This window comes from Polychytrium aggregatum (assembly GCF_025602895.1).
Source record: "Polychytrium aggregatum strain JEL109 chromosome Unknown BJ171scaffold_102, whole genome shotgun sequence".
Taxonomy (NCBI): Eukaryota; Fungi; Chytridiomycota; class Chytridiomycetes; order Polychytriales; genus Polychytrium; species Polychytrium aggregatum.
Window position 1 is genome coordinate 74,630 of NW_026516304.1, and position 16,927 is coordinate 91,556.

General features: G+C 53.8%; 8 protein-coding genes across 8 annotated transcripts; 6 read left to right on the plus strand and 2 right to left on the minus strand.

Annotated features, from left to right (window-relative positions):
* Nucleotides 1-147: 147 nt before the first annotated feature.
* BJ171DRAFT_481064 (uncharacterized protein) lies at nt 148-1,024 on the plus strand (the record flags this gene model as incomplete). Its single annotated transcript, XM_053108940.1, has 2 exons — nt 148-218; nt 325-1,024. 2 exons carry the CDS (start codon nt 148-150, stop codon nt 1,022-1,024), a joined length of 771 nt encoding a protein of 256 aa, XP_052961935.1.
* Nucleotides 1,025-1,082: 58 nt separating this feature from the next.
* On the plus strand, nt 1,083-1,511 carry BJ171DRAFT_589718 (uncharacterized protein; the record flags this gene model as incomplete). The annotated part of the gene is made up of 1 exon (XM_053114463.1): nt 1,083-1,511. One exon carries the CDS (start codon nt 1,083-1,085, stop codon nt 1,509-1,511), a length of 429 nt encoding a protein of 142 aa, XP_052961936.1.
* Nucleotides 1,512-1,549: 38 nt separating this feature from the next.
* Nucleotides 1,550-1,927, plus strand: BJ171DRAFT_589719 (uncharacterized protein; the record flags this gene model as incomplete). Its single annotated transcript, XM_053114464.1, has 1 exon — nt 1,550-1,927. The coding sequence occupies one exon, from the start codon at nt 1,550-1,552 to the stop codon at nt 1,925-1,927; it is 378 nt and encodes a 125-aa protein (XP_052961937.1).
* A 251-nt stretch (nt 1,928-2,178) lies between these two features.
* BJ171DRAFT_589720 (uncharacterized protein) lies at nt 2,179-2,667 on the plus strand (the record flags this gene model as incomplete). Its single annotated transcript, XM_053114465.1, has 1 exon — nt 2,179-2,667. The coding sequence occupies one exon, from the start codon at nt 2,179-2,181 to the stop codon at nt 2,665-2,667; it is 489 nt and encodes a 162-aa protein (XP_052961938.1).
* Nucleotides 2,668-3,110: 443 nt separating this feature from the next.
* Nucleotides 3,111-6,102, plus strand: BJ171DRAFT_535725 (uncharacterized protein). Its single transcript, XM_053112849.1, has 4 exons — nt 3,111-4,133; nt 4,195-4,357; nt 4,393-4,522; nt 4,581-6,102. Exons 1-4 carry the CDS (start codon nt 3,243-3,245, stop codon nt 5,833-5,835), a joined length of 2,439 nt encoding a protein of 812 aa, XP_052961939.1. The 5' UTR covers nt 3,111-3,242; the 3' UTR covers nt 5,836-6,102.
* A 638-nt stretch (nt 6,103-6,740) lies between these two features.
* On the minus strand, nt 6,741-8,474 carry BJ171DRAFT_21290 (uncharacterized protein). Its single transcript, XM_053106391.1, has 7 exons — nt 8,384-8,474; nt 7,907-8,162; nt 7,761-7,793; nt 7,561-7,633; nt 7,359-7,457; nt 7,002-7,185; nt 6,741-6,921 (listed from the first exon to the last, which is right to left on the minus strand). The coding sequence occupies exons 1-6, from the start codon at nt 8,384-8,386 to the stop codon at nt 7,158-7,160; spliced, it is 492 nt and encodes a 163-aa protein (XP_052961940.1). The 5' UTR covers nt 8,387-8,474; the 3' UTR covers nt 6,741-6,921; nt 7,002-7,157.
* A 1,859-nt stretch (nt 8,475-10,333) lies between these two features.
* Nucleotides 10,334-10,867, plus strand: BJ171DRAFT_589723 (uncharacterized protein; the record flags this gene model as incomplete). Its single annotated transcript, XM_053114466.1, has 1 exon — nt 10,334-10,867. The coding sequence occupies one exon, from the start codon at nt 10,334-10,336 to the stop codon at nt 10,865-10,867; it is 534 nt and encodes a 177-aa protein (XP_052961941.1).
* Nucleotides 10,868-12,954: 2,087 nt separating this feature from the next.
* BJ171DRAFT_535762 (uncharacterized protein) lies at nt 12,955-15,795 on the minus strand. The gene has a single exon (XM_053112850.1). The coding sequence runs from the start codon at nt 15,734-15,736 to the stop codon at nt 12,962-12,964; it is 2,775 nt and encodes a 924-aa protein (XP_052961942.1). The 5' UTR covers nt 15,737-15,795; the 3' UTR covers nt 12,955-12,961.
* Between the last annotated feature and the right edge of the window lie 1,132 nt (nt 15,796-16,927).

Genomic DNA, 16,927 nt, shown 5'->3' on the forward strand with positions numbered 1-16,927 from the left:
TACGACCCATACGGCAGATTCACGATACAGGGTGGGGACACACTGTATATTTGCGTGATGATACTGAGCTGCTGGTCGACATAAGCCTTGTTGGCCGCATCCGTTGGGTTCGTGGGCAGGCTCATATCCCGGACCACTCCCCCGGACATGTCGATTGTGCAATTCGTGATACTGCCGTTGTTGAAGAATGCTCCGTCAAAGCCGGCATTGCCGCTAAAGTAGCTGTATGCCATTGTCTGTCCTTCAGTGACCCCTCAAAATGGCAAGCTGAATTTTTTTTGTGTATTGTTATGTAGCACATCCCGCACATCAATTAATGTCCAGTGTTGATACCACCACCTCTACCGAACTCACACCCACTCCGGGATCCATCGCCTCGACCGCCCCCGCCGTTGCTGGTGGTGCCCGCCGAACCAAGCGTCGATCGCGCAGTGGAAAGCGTCATTCCAAGCGATCGAAGGGTGGTAAGAAGAGCTTCAGTGGTCGCAAGGGTTCTCTCGGTAAGCGCAGACGATCAAAGTCTAAGTCTGGCCGAGGCCATGGTCATTCCCTCGTTCGCTACAGCAGCACCAAGGACCTGAACAACCACCATCACTACCGCAACTCCGTCGCAAGGTCTGGCGGCAAGAAGAAGAGCAGGGTTAGCGTCCACAAACAACACGGCAGAGGCAGTGGCCGCAAAAGCAGAATCAGCAGACAACGCGGCAGAGGTAGTGGTAAGAAGTACCCCAAGCACTCCAAGCGCCAGCCTGGTGGTAAAAAGTCTTCCAAGAAGCGACGAAGCAGCAAGCGCAAGGGTAAGCGCGGTGGTAACGGTGGTTGCCCGGTCGATGCCAACGGTCGAGTCGATTTTGCCTGCCCCATCTGCGGCAAGACCCACAAGCTGTCGTCCAACCAGTTCCACATTGAATCCATCCGCGTGCCTTCCGGCGATGGTGCTGATCGATACCAGAGCCAGATTGTCGTCCCCGTCTGCCCCGGATGCGGAACCCAGAACCTCCGCCAATTCTGCTCTTCCGCTTGAAGGAAAAAAAATGTCTGTGTAAAGTAATAGCCATCCCTCCGAACGTCATCGCGCTATCATGAGTTCTGCCTTGATGTACATTTTCATTATCGCTACCATCGCGGGTGTCCTGTTCTACCAGTCTTATGCCCAGCAGGCGGCCACCACAACCGAAACGTTCTCGCCGCTGGCAGCGTGGGCTCCAGCGGCGCCTGCCCCGGATGCCTCTGGTCCGGATGCGGCCACCATTCCTTCCATCGACCAAGTCCAATCTCAGGGCCTCCAAACCGGCGTCTCTACCGCTCTACTCGACCACCCCGACGACCCAGCCTTCCAGCAGAACTTTTTGTTCAACCAGTTCTCGTCCGGCATCACTCTCAGCCAGCCCAAGAAGTGGAACAACAATGACATTCGCGGCTCGCTTCCCCCGCCCCAGAATGTCGTCAGCCCGTGGCTCCAAAGTACTACCGAACCCGATATGCTCAGGAAGCGCCTTGAGGTGGTTTAGCAACTTTTTTTTCTCGCCTATTCGGTAGCTAACCAACCATGTCTCAGAGCCGATTCAGCAAGCTGTATGCCCATGATCCCTACTCGATCGTCTACCAGACCGTGGACGTCCCTGTCCGTGATTTGATTGCACCCAAGGTCTTTACTCCCGTCTCTGGCTCGACCGTCCAGCTTACCAATGCTCGCGCACTGGTCACTCCCTCTGGCACCTTGGCCGCTCTCACCATCGCCCTTCCCCAGTACCCTGTCGATGGCCAGATTCAGAACGTCACTATCACCCAGTCGATCACTGCCCTGAGCATCACCGGTGGCTCGCTTGCTGCCGGCTCGGCCCCTACCGCCATCGACACCACCAACGGTGCGGTCACTCTGCATCTGATTTTCTCTGCTCAGCTTAACAAATGGGTCAAGATCTGAGCGAAACCGATTCCCAACACACTTCTACCCCCGCGGCGGCTGACTTGGTTCACACCGCCGCCAAACACGCACTGCAGCATTTTCGCAGTTTCGCTCACGACTTGCTCGAAACTGTAGACCAACTGCCCGAAAATACCCGTTGGAATCTGCTCTGGACCAGTCGCCCGGTCCTGCTCTTCATGCTCTATGTTTTCATCTCTCTGTCTTTTTTTCTCATCCTCTAGTCAGCAATACAGTTACCCATCCACCAAATGGCCACCATCCTTCAGTCCGCTGACCGTCTCATCAACCAGAGTCTCGCCGTGCTCGATAACAAATGGGTTAGCGGTTTCTTGCGTCTCTTCCTGTTCCTGTACGGCGGCTTTGCCGCTCCCAAACTCACCGCCAGCGCCACTGTCGTCTTCGAGAACCCCATCTTCCGCGTCCTTGTCTTCTTCCTGATCATCATCGTGGCCAACAAGGACTTTGCCCTCTCGCTGCTGCTCACCTTTGTCTTCTTCACCAGCACTTGGTACATTGAGAACAAGCTGAATGCTTCCGGGTCTACGAGCTCCAGCATCGGCACTGGCTTGAGCTCGAGCGGCCTCTTCGGCAGTAGCAGCGTCGCACCCAAATCCAGCTCGGTCGTTGCCCCGACGGCGGTTTCCGTCACAGTGCCTCCCAGATACACATCCTTCAGTCAGAACGGTGATTCAATCCCCGGCTACGACGAGAACGATGTGCCGTATGCTGCGTTCTGATCACCCAATGGAAAACCAGGCCCTCACACAACCATCCACCGCAATGACCGCACCAGTAGACTGCTGCTTCTTTGAGCTCACCCATTTCAAGCCATTCCTCCTCTATCTTGACGACACACCTCGTCTCTACGACGGCGAGACCGTCACCTTTCTCGATATCGATATCGAGAAATCACACACTCCTACGACCCGAAACCGAAACCGAGACCGGGGTGTATTCGTCGTCGAGATATGGGAGACCATCAATCGCCCCAAACTGCTCGTATTCAGAGACTGCATCACTCATCCAAGCTTTGATCTCCTCGAGCGCCGCCAGCAGATCGCAGCAACGATCGCCGCCATGGATGTGCGCGAGTATCAGTGTATCGTATCCCCCCTCTTCCACTGTGCGACCAACATCCGATTCGTCCTCTGCAATGCACCAACCAACGTCAGCGGCTTTTGCATCACTCCGCGCTTTCAACGACCGGCTGGTCTGGACATGCCGCAACTGCCCGACCCACGTGTCTCCCACACCATTGAAATCGAGTTCAGTGAATGCGGCGGAGATAACCCCGAGGCCTATCGGGTTGTGCATGAGCAACGTGGATCCCGCCGGTTCTTGCGCCTTCCCGATCTGGGTGCGTGCAAGGGGGTCGCCGCGGCGTTCGAGGCAGCTTCGCCCAAGAAACGCATATATATCCAGGCCCGCTTCGATCCGGTCTGGATGTCTTGGACACCTCTGCTCATCTGAGACCTCCAAAATGGATTCCTTCGTTCACCTCACCACCGTCACCTGCCAGGACACTGCACAATCCAAGATTCGTAACATCTACCAGGTCTACATCAACGCTGCCGATCTCAGCGGACCTACACCCAAGAGTGATCTCAAGGCCCAATGGCACCAGTTCTTCAAGGTCATGACCACTTGCGTCTCCCCAGTGGAAATCGTTGCACAGGTCACCGAGCGCACCCTCGCAGCAGCTACCCGCATCGGCATCGACACTATCGACGATCAGGTTGCCGTCGCTCGAGTCCGTCTTGAGCCTGCCTTCTTTGACCAATACTTCAAGCACCTTCGTACCGAGCCCCTAGACGACAAGGAGAACACTCTCGGGTTGATCAAGGCCATGTTTTCGATCAAGGGATGGGGAGCCGCCACCAAACGCTCGGCTCAAGGTTTCAGAACGATCAAGGCACTCGAGGACAAGGGTCACATCCCCTCCATGATCGCCATGATCGAGCATTACATCGCGGCCGAGAAATACATCAATGTATTCGAGCTCAGCACCAAACTCGCAGCCAAGGGTAACATCCAGGGCCATCACTTCCTGGGCTGGACTCATTTCCATGGCAAGGGAACTCCCCAAAGCTACACACTCGCAGTCAAGCATTTCAACATTGCCGTCGGGTCCAACCACCGCTGCTCACAGAAGATCCTCGGCGACTGCCATTTTTACGGCCTCGGTGTTGTCCAGAGCTACCAAGTCGCCTTTGCCTTTCTACCTCTGTGCCGGCCTCGCTGGAGATCCCGAAGCAGCCTTCCAGCTGGGTGAACTCTACAGGAACGGTCTTGGAATCGATACCGACGTCAAGAGTGCTCTCCTGTGGTACGACCTGGCCAGCAACGGTGGAAACATCGATGCCTGTCGGACCCTGGGTGAGATCTACCTCACCGGCACTATCACCCCTGCCGACGCCACCAAGGGCTGTCAAGCTCTTGCAGACCGCTGCCGATGCGAAGAGATCCCAAGGCGTGCTACTTGATGGGTGAAATCTACCTATTACTGGCCGCCTACGGAGTCGAAAGGATTACGACCAAGGCGACACCCCTCTTCCACATTGCAGCCCTCTCTGGACAAGACTCGGATGCCGAGTACATTGTCGGCTACTTGCACGAAAACGGCATAGGCTCGACCAAGGACCTTCGAAAGGCCGGTTTATTGGTACAAAAAGTCTGCCAACAACGACAACCCAAACGGCCGGTTCGGGCTCGCTCGGATGATGCTCAAGGGAGCTGGTGGCATCAAGAAGAATGTCCAGGGTGCGATCGATACCCTCGTTGCGTCGGCAGCACAAGGTCACCCTGGTGCTTCCTACGTTCTTGGCACTCTCTGGGAAACCAAGGCCATTACCGAGCCAGGCAAGGATAATTACCAAGAAGCTATACACCTCTTCACTGTCGCAGCCAACGGTGGCTATCACGAAGCTCAAGCCCGCCTTGGCAACATATACTTCCAGGGAGACCGAGTCTCCGTGGACTTTACCAAGGCATTCAAGCTTCTCTTGGCCGCAAGCGATTCGGACGAAGACAATGTCATCAAACAGACCCACAATCTCGGCGAGTGTTATCTGCATGGCTTCGGGGTCCGTCGCGATGTCCCCATGGCCATCGTTGCTTTTGAGCGCGCAGCCAACGCTGGAAACACCGAGTCCCAGTATCAGCTCGGCGTCATCCATACCCGTCCTGGGTCGTATGGATGGTATACCGACTACAATATCGCAGCCAAATGGCTCACTATGGCGAGCACCAAGAACCACGCCGAAGCCCAGTTTGAACTCGCCGAACTCCATTTCTACGGCCGAGGCATGACGGAGCCCGATACGAAAACCGCCATTGTACTCTATCAAAAGGCCGTCGATAACAACTGCGAGAAGGCTCAGTTTATTCTTGGCTTTCGTTATTCTTTTGGCGCTAATGACATTCCAAAAGACCCATCTACGGGCTTGGAGTACCTCAAGCAGGCACACGCCAGAGGTCATTCAAATGCCACTGCCGCCATTGGAATGCATCATTATTATGGTACTGCTGGCTGCACAAAGGACTGTGAGAGAGCACTTACCCTCTTCAACGACAGCGCTGCCCGGGGCTCCGCTCTCGGTCACTTTTGGGTCGGTATGTTCTTTTACGGTGGTATTGTTGTGGATCAAAACTTTGATATCGCGTACAGCCACTTTACCAAAGCTGCTTGCATGAGATTTGCACCAGCGTTCAGAGCTATTGCACGTTATCATGAACTTGGGTTGGGTGGATTCCCAGTATGCTTGTTGAGTGCTCGAGACCGTTACCGCACGGCCGCCCGTCTAGGTGACACCGGTGGTGCTGAAAAATTCAAGGCCTTGTCTGCTCAGCTTCGTGTTTGCGATTCCTTCGACCCTATCGATGAGATTGACCCATTCACTGAATAAAGGTTTGAGTCCTTACACCGACAGGACCTGTACATGATAAGTAATCGTGGCACCGGAAGGCGAGTTGACCAGTGTCTGGAATCCCAGAGTGGGCTGGCCGTTCGCAGGCCATGTAATCTCTAGCGACTCACCATTCGATCCCTTTGCACTGCTGAGTCGTTGCACGGTGCCAGAGATACCAGAGCGAGCACTCATGATGAAGGTGGCAGCCGCTCCGCTGGACACATTGTCACGGACAAGGATCATGTAGCTGCCGTGAGTGGTGGTACCGGAAATGACCGTTGAGCTCGAGGGGGTCGTACCGTCGTCCTTCATGGCAATGTCAGAAGTGACGGGCACGGTGTTGCCGTTGATCGAGTTGATTCCAGTCACGGCACCTGATGTGGAGATGTTAACCGCTCCATTAATGGTAACTCCGGCTCCGGGGGTAAGCTCGTTGACCGCATCGGTCTGCACAGAGTCATCCGCAATCAGCTTCTTGGCATGGAAGGTGCCGCGAGAGATCAACCCGGCTTTGGAGTGGTAGGTGGGGTCGTTAGGAGTGAAACCCACCTGGAACTCGTCAGTGGTCTCGATCCAAGCGGACACGGCATAGGTCTTGTAGTAGAGGCCGTAGACTGAAGTGTTGTCGGGTTGAGTGACCCATGCCGTTTCGACCGTGGCGATCTTGGTGGTGGCATCAAAGCCAGTGATCTGGCGGATACCACCGGTACCGGTGCCACTCGTGATCCGAATCCACCAGTTTTTGTAGTAGTCGGTGGCAGCAGTGTCAGACGCAGCGAGCGTGATAGTGGTGCTGCTGGTCGAGCCCTGGGCGGTTGCGCTAATGTCGGGAGTGGCGTTAGTGACATCACCAGCGCCAGTCTCGCTGTCCGTTTGGTATCGCTGCATGACGATACCCACATCCGAGAGCGAAGCAGGAGCGGCGTTCAAGAGAATCCAATTGTCGTTCACTGTGAGCGTCTGACTCGTAATAGTGGTCGAGGCACCAAGCACAGTGAGGTTGCCCTGGACCGTGGTGTTGCCGCTAACGTTCACGTTTCCGCCGACATTGAGGTTCTTGGTGATCTCAGCTCCTCCTGCAACCTGAAGAGCACCGCTGGTCAGATTGGTCGAGTCAGTAGTATTGGTGAGGCTGATGATACCGGCAAAGCTCGAGTTATCACCGACACCGATGCCTCCAGAAACGACGAGCGCACCGGTCGAGGGGCTGGTGGACGCCGTGGTGTTGGTGAAGCTGACGGCATTGGAAGCAGTGAAGGTAGAGCCAGTGAACTGGACATTTCCCCATGCATTGAGGTTGTTCAGGGTCGAGAGTCCGGTCACGCCGAGCTTCTGAGTGGTGACGGTCTGGGCACACCCAATGCCACCCGCAACGATCAGCGCTCCACTCGTGGTGTTGGTCGAGTCGGTAGTGCTGTCGAGCGTGACAGTGCTAGCGACTTCGAGAGTGCTGCCCAAATACGTCGATCCACCAGCCGAAATGCCGCCAGAGACAACGAGTGCACCCGCAGTCGACGTACCGGGAGTGGTGTCGGTAATGGTCACTGTTCCGGTCGAAGTGATTTGGGTGGTGAACAGGCGGTGGAGCCAGGCATCTTGCTGGACCGAGAGACCTCCGGCTGTCTTAAAACTCCCAGTGGTGTACGAAGTGGCATTGGTGGTGTCAGTGATGGAGATCACGCCGTTAAAAACCGACCCACCGTTGATCGTGAGGGCACTGACCGAGTCGGTGGTGTTGATGGTGAGCCGGCCGTTGAAGTACGAGTCATTGCCGGCATAGATACCACCAGCGACACTAAGAGCACCAGAGTTGGCAGTGGAGGTGGCCGCAGTGGTCGAGCCAATGCGGACAACGTTAGCAATAGTGAGGTCACCGAGACCATAGTCCACTGTGGACGATCCCGGCAAAATGTCTACATTACCGTTGTAGACGACGTTCAAGTAGGTTGGATCAGCTGCCATAGAAGAAAATAAGTTGGCTACTCATTACACAAGGAATTTTTTTCATTCAGGGCCAGTTTTCCGGGTCGCTCTCCATGCGTCGATCCATTCCCACCTGCCTACTTGCCTGTCGTGTTTGTCGCCCAGACCAAGTTTGTCCCGTTGTAGATGACCAGGTTTCCGTCGTTTTGCATCGTGAGCGCTGTAACTGGTCGTCCATCGGTATGTGAGACCCACAGAGGCTTCTTGGCGCTGTCGAATACGACCAGATTGCCATCGTTTTGAAGCGTCGCTGTATACGGTCCTGTTCCCTGACCACTCGTTCCGGTCGACCATGTGGAGGCACCGGTTTTGTTGTTATAGACCACAAGGTTTCCGTCCTGCTGCATGACCAAGGCGTAAGAAGAATCCGGTGAGGATAACACAGCACACGACGACATACTCGTACCTGGTGACAATGACGAATTGGTCGATGCAGCGGCACTGAACGGCATCCCCGCAGCACTGCACTGCGAATACACCGATGCGGGAGCTGCCAGCTTGCTGATGTACAGGTTTTGATTTGCAGCCCCTGGAGTGCATGCAGCCAGATCAAGCACTGTACCATTTGTCCTGGTATTGCCTTGCAAATCAAGACACTTGGTGCTGTCGGGTCCCCATGTCCATGTCGATCCACTGCTCGTGTTGTTCGTCCATGTTTGCGACTGGTCCGTGATATCACATGTCTTGATGACAATGGCGCTGCCTGCTGCAGCACTCGTTCCACCGGTTGGAGCGAGACACTTCATGCTGGTTTGGTCAATGAGACGCTGGTTAGTGCTGTCGTATCCAAAGTTTTGTCCTGCTCCATTCGAGTAATCCCAGTAAACCACAGCCGTACCATCCGCCGTCTGCCCACCGGATACCTCCAAACCTCGCGAGGCGTTGTCGCTCGTATGGAACATACCATACATTGGCGCACCAAAAGTCGGCTGTGAAACGGACCCGACTCCGCTTGTAGCAGGAGCGGTGCGGATTGGATAATACGATGCGAGTGCGTTGCGGTAGTAGCCCATACCCGCACCACCAAGAGCGATTGCGGAGCATATGCATGCGACCACGATGACAATAATGACGATCAAGATGCTCATTGTGGTGTGCTCACCAAGAGATTTGTCGTTCTGCCTTGTGGTTTCATTTTTTTTCGAGTATCGGTGCTTTCGAGTTTGCAATCATTCGATTCCACAGGGACTGGCTTCAATTGCCTACTGACCCATCGTGTCGGTCGCCCAGACAGCGGATGTCCCGTTGTAGATGACCAAGTTTCCGTCGTTTTGCATCGTGAGTGCCGTTACCGTTCGTCCATTTGTCTGCGACGACCACAGAGCAGTCTTGGTGGAGTCATACACAACCAGGTTTCCGTCAGTCTGGAATGACGCTGTGTATGGACCCTTACCTTGCCCGCTCGTACCTGACGACCATGTAGAGGCACCGGTTTTGTTGTTGTACAGCACCAGATTACCGTCTTGCTGCATAATGAATGAATGCATGGAATCGGGTGATGTCAGTACCGTACATGAGGCAATGTTTGTACCCGGAGCAATAGACGAATTGGTCGATGCGACGGCGGTCACTGGTGTGGCGGCTGCACTGCACTGAGCACTAGCGGCTGCCGGAACAAGCATCGGTCCAAAGTAGAAATTCTGGTTCGCCCCACCACTGCACGTCCACAAATCCAGAACCGTCCCGTTGCTTCGACCGTTACCTTGCAAATCAAGACACTTGGTACTGTCGGGTCCCCATGTCCATGTCGATCCACTGCTCGTGTTGTTCGTCCAGGTTTGCGACTGGTCCGTGATATCACACGTCTTGATGACAATGGAGCTGCCAGCAGCAGCACTCGTTCCACCGGTGGGTGCGAGACACTTCATGCTGGTTTGGTCAATGAGACGCTGGTTAGTGCTGTCGTATCCAAAGTTTTGCCCGGATCCGTTCGAATAGTCCCAGTAGACGACAGCCGTACCATCCGCCGTCTGTCCACCCCAAGTCGCAAGGCCGCGTGCGGCATTGTCGTTCGTTCGGAAAATGGTGTAAGATGACGCTCCAAACGTCGGCTGCGGGGTACTACCTGATGCCGTTGTAGTCGTGCTTGGTGTGGGCGTTGTGTTGCCACTGCCTGTTCCGCTGGGTGTCCCGCTGGTCCCGCTGGTGCTGGGAGTGCTGCTACTACCAGACCCGGGGCCACTCGTTCCACTACTTGTGCCGCCGGTACCCGTTGCGCTCGGTGAACTGCTACTGCTGCCACTGGTATTGGTGGTGTTGCTGGTGTTAGGTGAACTCGAGCTGCTACTACTCGAGTTACCGCTCGATGATGACTGCATGTAAAAGTAATAGTATAAACCAACCCCACCGCTCGCCATCACAGAGCATATACAGACGATAATGGCAATGATGATAATTACCGTAGTGTTCATCGACGAATCGTTCTGCTTTGTGGCTTCATTTTTTTCTTTGACAGGCCGATCGAGTCTGGTCGCAAAAAAATCCAGCCATTCATCAGACAAAATCACATTCAATGCCCTCTAACGACCTGTCGTACGTCGCAATCGTCGTCGTGCTGATCCTGACTCTGCTGTTTTTTGCTTCGCGCATGCCCTCGATGGAGTATCTCACTCCAGTGCCAGCGGCTCAGACTTCATCAACCATACCACGCGCATCCCTTTTGTCTTTCGCCCTGGACACGACGCTGGCTGACATCAATGCATTCTCAAACTTGGCCAATCGTTCGACGCTGTACGTTGTCGACAAGGGAACCAACGCCCTCGTGAAGCTCACCAGCGCTGATCAAAGCATGTGGGTTCGTCGATTCACCTTCCCAGGCACCGGCCTGGACTCGACCACACTCCCCAGATACGCATTCTTCTTGACGACCACAGGTGTCGACTGGCCCCAGAAGGCGACCCTGCAGCTCACTGCCAATACCAATGGGGTGGTGTCATCGTCCAGTATCGATATTCGGCAGTTCCCGGGTGTCGCTCGCCTGGTCATCCCACCACCAACGGGCAGAACAGCGGATACGACATACCTCTACAGTTTCGCCTGGCAATAGGGGGCGACGGATCGATGGGTTGCTGGACAGGCGCCTGGTGGTTGGGTGGTTGGCGTCTGACGCGTCCCACACTCCAGTGTGGTTGCATCCGGTTTTTTTTTCGCGTTCCGGCGTCCGGAACCCGCCTCACCGCTCCTTTTCCTTGGCGCCCGCCCCCCCCGTCCGCCACCACCATCAGCTCCAGGAAAGTATATCGTCGCTGCCTGCAACACCACCCACACCCTCACACCCCCGCTGCTTTATACTTCGCTTGCTCTGTTCGGACCTCTTGTTGAGACGTCTGACTCTTTGCAGTGGGATACTCTGGTGTATTGTTTGAGCATCGGCCAACCTCATCACGAGGGACGCTTGTGGACATACACTGGTGTGTCTTGCTGCGGTGTGGACCGGTGGATCAACGAAGGAATGAAAGAGCTGCTATGTCATTTTCCTCTTGCATTGACTACCGTCATATCCATGTGATGATAATCGAAAGTTTATTAATCCTTCCAAACTGACTTTTGGCTCTCTGACGCAGGCTCGTTCGTCAACTATTCGCTCTTGGGACACGAATGCTTCGGTACACTCATCTAATATCTATGGCATGTAATCTCCCCTCGCCTGCGCAAGTATATGGCCGCTGGATGCTCCGTGTGGCCTGTGCGAGCATATGGCTGCTGGATGATCTATGCTGCCTGTGTGTGCATATGGCTGCTGGATGGTCTATGCTGCCTGTGTGTGCATATGGCTGCTGGATGGTCTATGCTGCCTGTGCGAGCATATGGCTGCTGGATGGTCTATGCTGCCTGTGCGAGCATATGGCTGCTGGATGATCTATGCTGCCTGTGCGAGCATATGGCTGCTGGATGGTCTATGCTGCCTGTGCGAGCATATGGCTGCTGGATGGTCTATGCTGCCTGTGCGAGCATATGGCTGCTGGATGGTCTATGCTGCCTGTGCGAGCATATGGCTGCTGGATGGTCTATGCTGCCTGTGTGTGCATATGGCTGCTGGATGGTTTATGCTGCCTGTGCGAGCATATGGCTGCTGGATGGTCTATGCTGCCTGTGCGAGCATATGGCTGCTGGATGGTCTATGCTGCCTGTGCGAGCATATGGCTGCTGGATGATCTATGCTGCCTGTGTGTGCATATGGCTGCTGGATGGTTTATGCTGCCTGTGCGAGCATATGGCTGCTGGATGGTCTATGCTGCCTGTGCGAGCATATGGCTGCTGGATGATCTATGCTGCCTGTGCGAGCATATGGCTGCTGGATGGTCTATGCTGCCTGTGCGAGCATATGGCTGCTGGATGATCTATGCTGCCTGTGCGAGCATATGGCTGCTGGATGGTCTATGCTGCCTGTGCGAGCATATGGCTGCTGGATGGTCTATGCTGCCTGTGCGAGCATATGGCTGCTGGATGGTCTATGCTGCCTGTGTGTGCATATGGCTGCTGGATGGTCTATGCTGCCTGTGCGAGCATATGGCTGCTGGATGCTCCGTGTGGCCTGTGCGAGCATATGGCTGCTGGATGGTCTATGCTGCCTGTGCGAGCATATGGCTGCTGGATGGTCTATGCTGCCTGTGCGAGCATATGGCTGCTGGATGGTCTATGCTGCCTGTGCGAGCATATGGCTGCTGGATGATCTATGCTGCCTGTGCGAGCATATGGCTGCTGGATGGTCTATGCTGCCTGTGTGTGCATATGGCTGCTGGATGGTCTATGCTGCCTGTGTGTGCATATGGCTGCTGGATGATCTATGCTGCCTGTGCGAGCATATGGCTGCTGGATGATCTATGCTGCCTGTGTGTGCATATGGCTGCTGGATGGTCTATGCTGCCTGTGCGAGCATATGGCTGCTGGATGCTCCGTGTGGCCTGTGCGAGCATATGGCTGCTGGATGGTCTATGCTGCCTGTGCGAGCATATGGCTGCTGGATGGTCTATGTTGCCTGTGCGAGCATATGGCATATGGGTCTCGATCACTTCCACCACTCAACGCCAGACCCCTCCTATGAAAATATATTTTTTCCACTCCCATTTTCGGAGTATTGCCTCGTCCAGGTGTGCGAGAGGGGAGTGTCCAGTTCGATTCTGTATTGGCTACTGTTGTTTCATCCTCCATACAACTGCACCAGCTCCTGTAACTTTTCACGGGCTCCTGGACAGTTGTTGTTGTGGGCGGATATCAAAAGATCCCTTGCCTTGGCGACCAGTTCTCTATCGCGCCGAGTTTCAGGCATAAGTTCATAAAGATCGATTAAAATTGTTGCCAAAGCCTTCATTGCCAGCGGGTTTCCCTTGTCGACTGCTTTTTCCAAAAGGCCGCTAGTTTCAAGACCGGGATATGTCCTGTTGCTCCGAGCAATGCAGTAGGCAAGGCGCTCGGCTACCACGACGGCATACATCCCATCCTTCAACGGACTGAGAACCCCGATGGCTTTGTCGATCGACGGAGTTATCCCATATCCGGTAATGTAGAATGTGGCGAGAATAAACTCGAAAAACTTGTCGTTTCGCGACGCCAGTTCACACCAGAGGAAACATTGCTTTGCCATTCGCGAAGTGTCCTGGTCAGCTCCACATTCCATCCGCACATTTGCGACTTCTTCAAATGCATTCTTCCAGTCAGGGAAACTCAAATGTCCAGCGGCGAGCCGCCAGAAGCGTAACGGCTGAACGGTATCAAGGTATGGTTGGACGATCTCCACCGATCGACCCTGTTTGATGTGTGCCTTGCAGTGCTTGGTGATATGATTCCACTGCCCATATGCACTGGTGGCATTAACATTGCACCCGAGTCCAATGATATGATGCCATCCCATGTTGAACCGGTATTCGAGGCGTTCGCAAAATGATGTTTGCTTCGTGCTGATCTTGTTTTGCATCGCCCTATAGATGTCGGTCCAGCCGGGTTCATGGTATATGGCCGGGTTTGTGTTGCTGCGTAAGATCTCCCGGACATACTGGACATATAAACCGATACCACCGTTGTCGATGGCGGTAGCAGCCGCTTCGATGTGCTGCTGTGTCGTTTTCCGTGGGTCGAGTGTGATGCCCGGTGGTTGCTCCGTCTGAACCTCAGGTGATGGTGGTTTATGCTTGTTGCTGACAGCTTCATCGAGCGAATTATGGATTTGCTCGATGAATTCAAAAGGATCGTCGCCGTCGATGGGATCCTGAAGGATTGTGGCCAGAAGGGCGTCGTCCATGGCAAATGGATCGAATTCAGCGTTTGGATCGGCGAATATATCGGTTTCGGTTCTCGTCGACACCTTGTCAACTTCGAACTGTTGGATACTACCGCTGTCGACGACTTCAAACTCGTATTCGGTCGATACAAGGCTCTGTGTGATCCGATTCCGGGTTTCAACAGAATGTCTGTCAAGTCCACCCATAGTTTCAAAGTCTTCGAGGATGTATAGGATGTCGTCGAAGCTTGGTCTCTTCCTTGGATCAGAGTCGAAGCATTGAGCAATCAGCTTAGTGTACTCTGCAGGAATACCATCGACGGGCTGTGTCATCTTCTCGATATGCTGCAACACTTCCGGCGGTCGACAGTAAATGAGATAGCACATAAGGATGCCAAAGGCATAAACGTCTGTGGCCATCGTGGGTTCGGCTGGGAACCTTCGACGCAGCTCTGGGGCATACGACACTCCGTCTCGTTGTACAGGGCGACCTTGGATGTCTCGGTGGATACATGAGTTGACTGTGATTTGGACACAGTACCGGTCGTTGACGATGTTTTCAAGCCGGAGATCCCCATGAACGAGGCCATGCTTGTGGATATAGGCCATGCCTGTTGCAACCTCATGAATCCAGCGCATTCGCAGAGGAAGACATCGATCCTGTCTTAAATTGGTCCGGTACTGCTTCAGTGTCCTTGCCAACGGCTGTCGATATAGACTCTTCACCAGAGCGACATTTGGACCATCGTCGCAAACCCCAATAAGACTCTCGATCGCCGGATGACGAAGGTTGATCCACTTGGAAACGGAGACTCGAAACCGATTCAACTCGACGGGGCTGAGGTCATCCTTTTGGAGGAGGATCACTCCGGTCCCAAAATATCGTGCCTTCATAATAGTCCAGGTCTCATCATCAAGGACGTGTTTGGCGACACCTCGCTTGCTGACGAGATTTTCTTCTGGGATACTCCACGTGGGTGGGATGTATGCCGACTGGGTGCCGAGGCTTCGCTTGTAACGGTCGATCAGGTACCGGGCACCTTCGTGAATACATGACCCACTAGCTCCATTCGCGATTTCGAGTTCGAGGACCTGCTTGAGCTTCCTAATGATCTTCGGAATTTCTTCGTCCCTCGACGGCGGTCTGAAGATGCTATACAGTTGACCTTTGACCTCATAAATACTCCGATGGATGGAGCGTTCGTCATCCCCCAATTGTCTCCGAAGAATGTTGTTGATCGCCACGATGTACCGATCATTTTCGATGGAGGCCTTGGCCTTCAGATTCTGGAGGGCGGATGCGACGATGACCGAGAGCTTTGTGCGATACTCTCGGATCTTGTGGAGCCGCCATCTGCAGAGAAGATATTGGACGGCTTCGGGTTGTGCGATATAGCCGGTCTCGAAGTCGTCCTTGAATTTCTCGATCATATAGCGAACCCGGTAGAGCTGCCGGGCACCTATTTCAGCGAAGTCATATCGCTCCTTCAAATATTCGCCATGATGGATGAGTCTTGATACATAGGTGTGCACAGTGTCGATGAATGTAGCCCATGAGCCGAACCAGATTCCGTCATCGACAGAGTGGCATTGATCTTGAAGCCCGCAAAGACTCGCCTTCAAATCCAAGGCGGTGTTCGAGTATATCTTGCTGACATGACTGAACAGCAAGATGGTATCGGTTTGGATGGTGCTCATGTGTGATGGATGACGGATATGCGAAGGATTCACGAGTGTGCTGTGTTTGGGGTGACGATCGAACATGCATACGGGTTCACGGCGAGGACGGCTTGCCTGCGGTTTTGTGGAGGACGCCAAGAGTCAGCTGTGTGTCATGTGTCCCACAATGGGACCACAGTCTCTAAGAACCCACCATTCCCTCGCTGGTGATCAACTGTTACGAAAAAAAGGGCACTATATTCAATTCACTGCATGGTAGCAAGAGTACGAAGGCGCTCTGCATTGATTGTGTTAAGGGGGTATCGCTTGGCATTGGGACTCTGGTACTGATTCAATGCCATCGCTGCATTAACCGCAGCACCATGACCATGCTCGTAACATTGCCCAAGAAAATAGCTCGTTCGGGGACTGTAGAGCTTGGCCTTGCCCTTAGAGTGCTGGGTTGAAGAACAGAAAGCCGAAAATGCTAGCTCATACTGCTTCTGAGAGTAGTAACACTCCCCCAACAAGCAATACCAATGAGTCACATCCGGTTTAACCTTCGTGGCAACATCTCCAATGGTCACGATGGCCAGAGCAGGGTCGGCAGCAGTCCCAATACCATGCAAATAACAGTAACTTAACAAGAAACGACATAACTCGTTTCGCTCAGCACCGAAGCGACACCACTTCAACAGCAATGAACAACCTGGCTTGGTGTTTTCGCATGGTAGCTGTTCAAGGTGGTACTTTTGTTCGATTTGGAAAGCCGAGTTCCAATTTTCATTGGTTGTGGTCACTCCAAGAGCAACACACCAAAACTTCAAATAGGCTGCGGATTTGTAGATTCCATCGGAACGTTGACTTTCGCTGACCTTAGACCGAGTTATTTGTGACCACTGATTCAGCGCCTCCTGAAGCGAGCCCGGATGACCAAGCCCAAGGCAGTACATCCAACCAAGGCAGAATGTGAACCGATAGTCCCCAATGCGGTCGTCTTCGGCTCTACGCATGTAGTAGAGCTGGAACACAGATATCCATTGACCTGTGTAAACAGGTCACAATCAGTTCATATTTCCTGGCGATCTACAAAAATCATCTATTCACACTTACCTTTCGTCAAAGATTCAGCATCTCGCATTACATCTTCTGGGGTGGTGAGTCTGGTGATTTTCACGCTCGACGATGATTGCGGTAGTTGCTGTTTCAAAGTGGCAACGGGAGGTACCA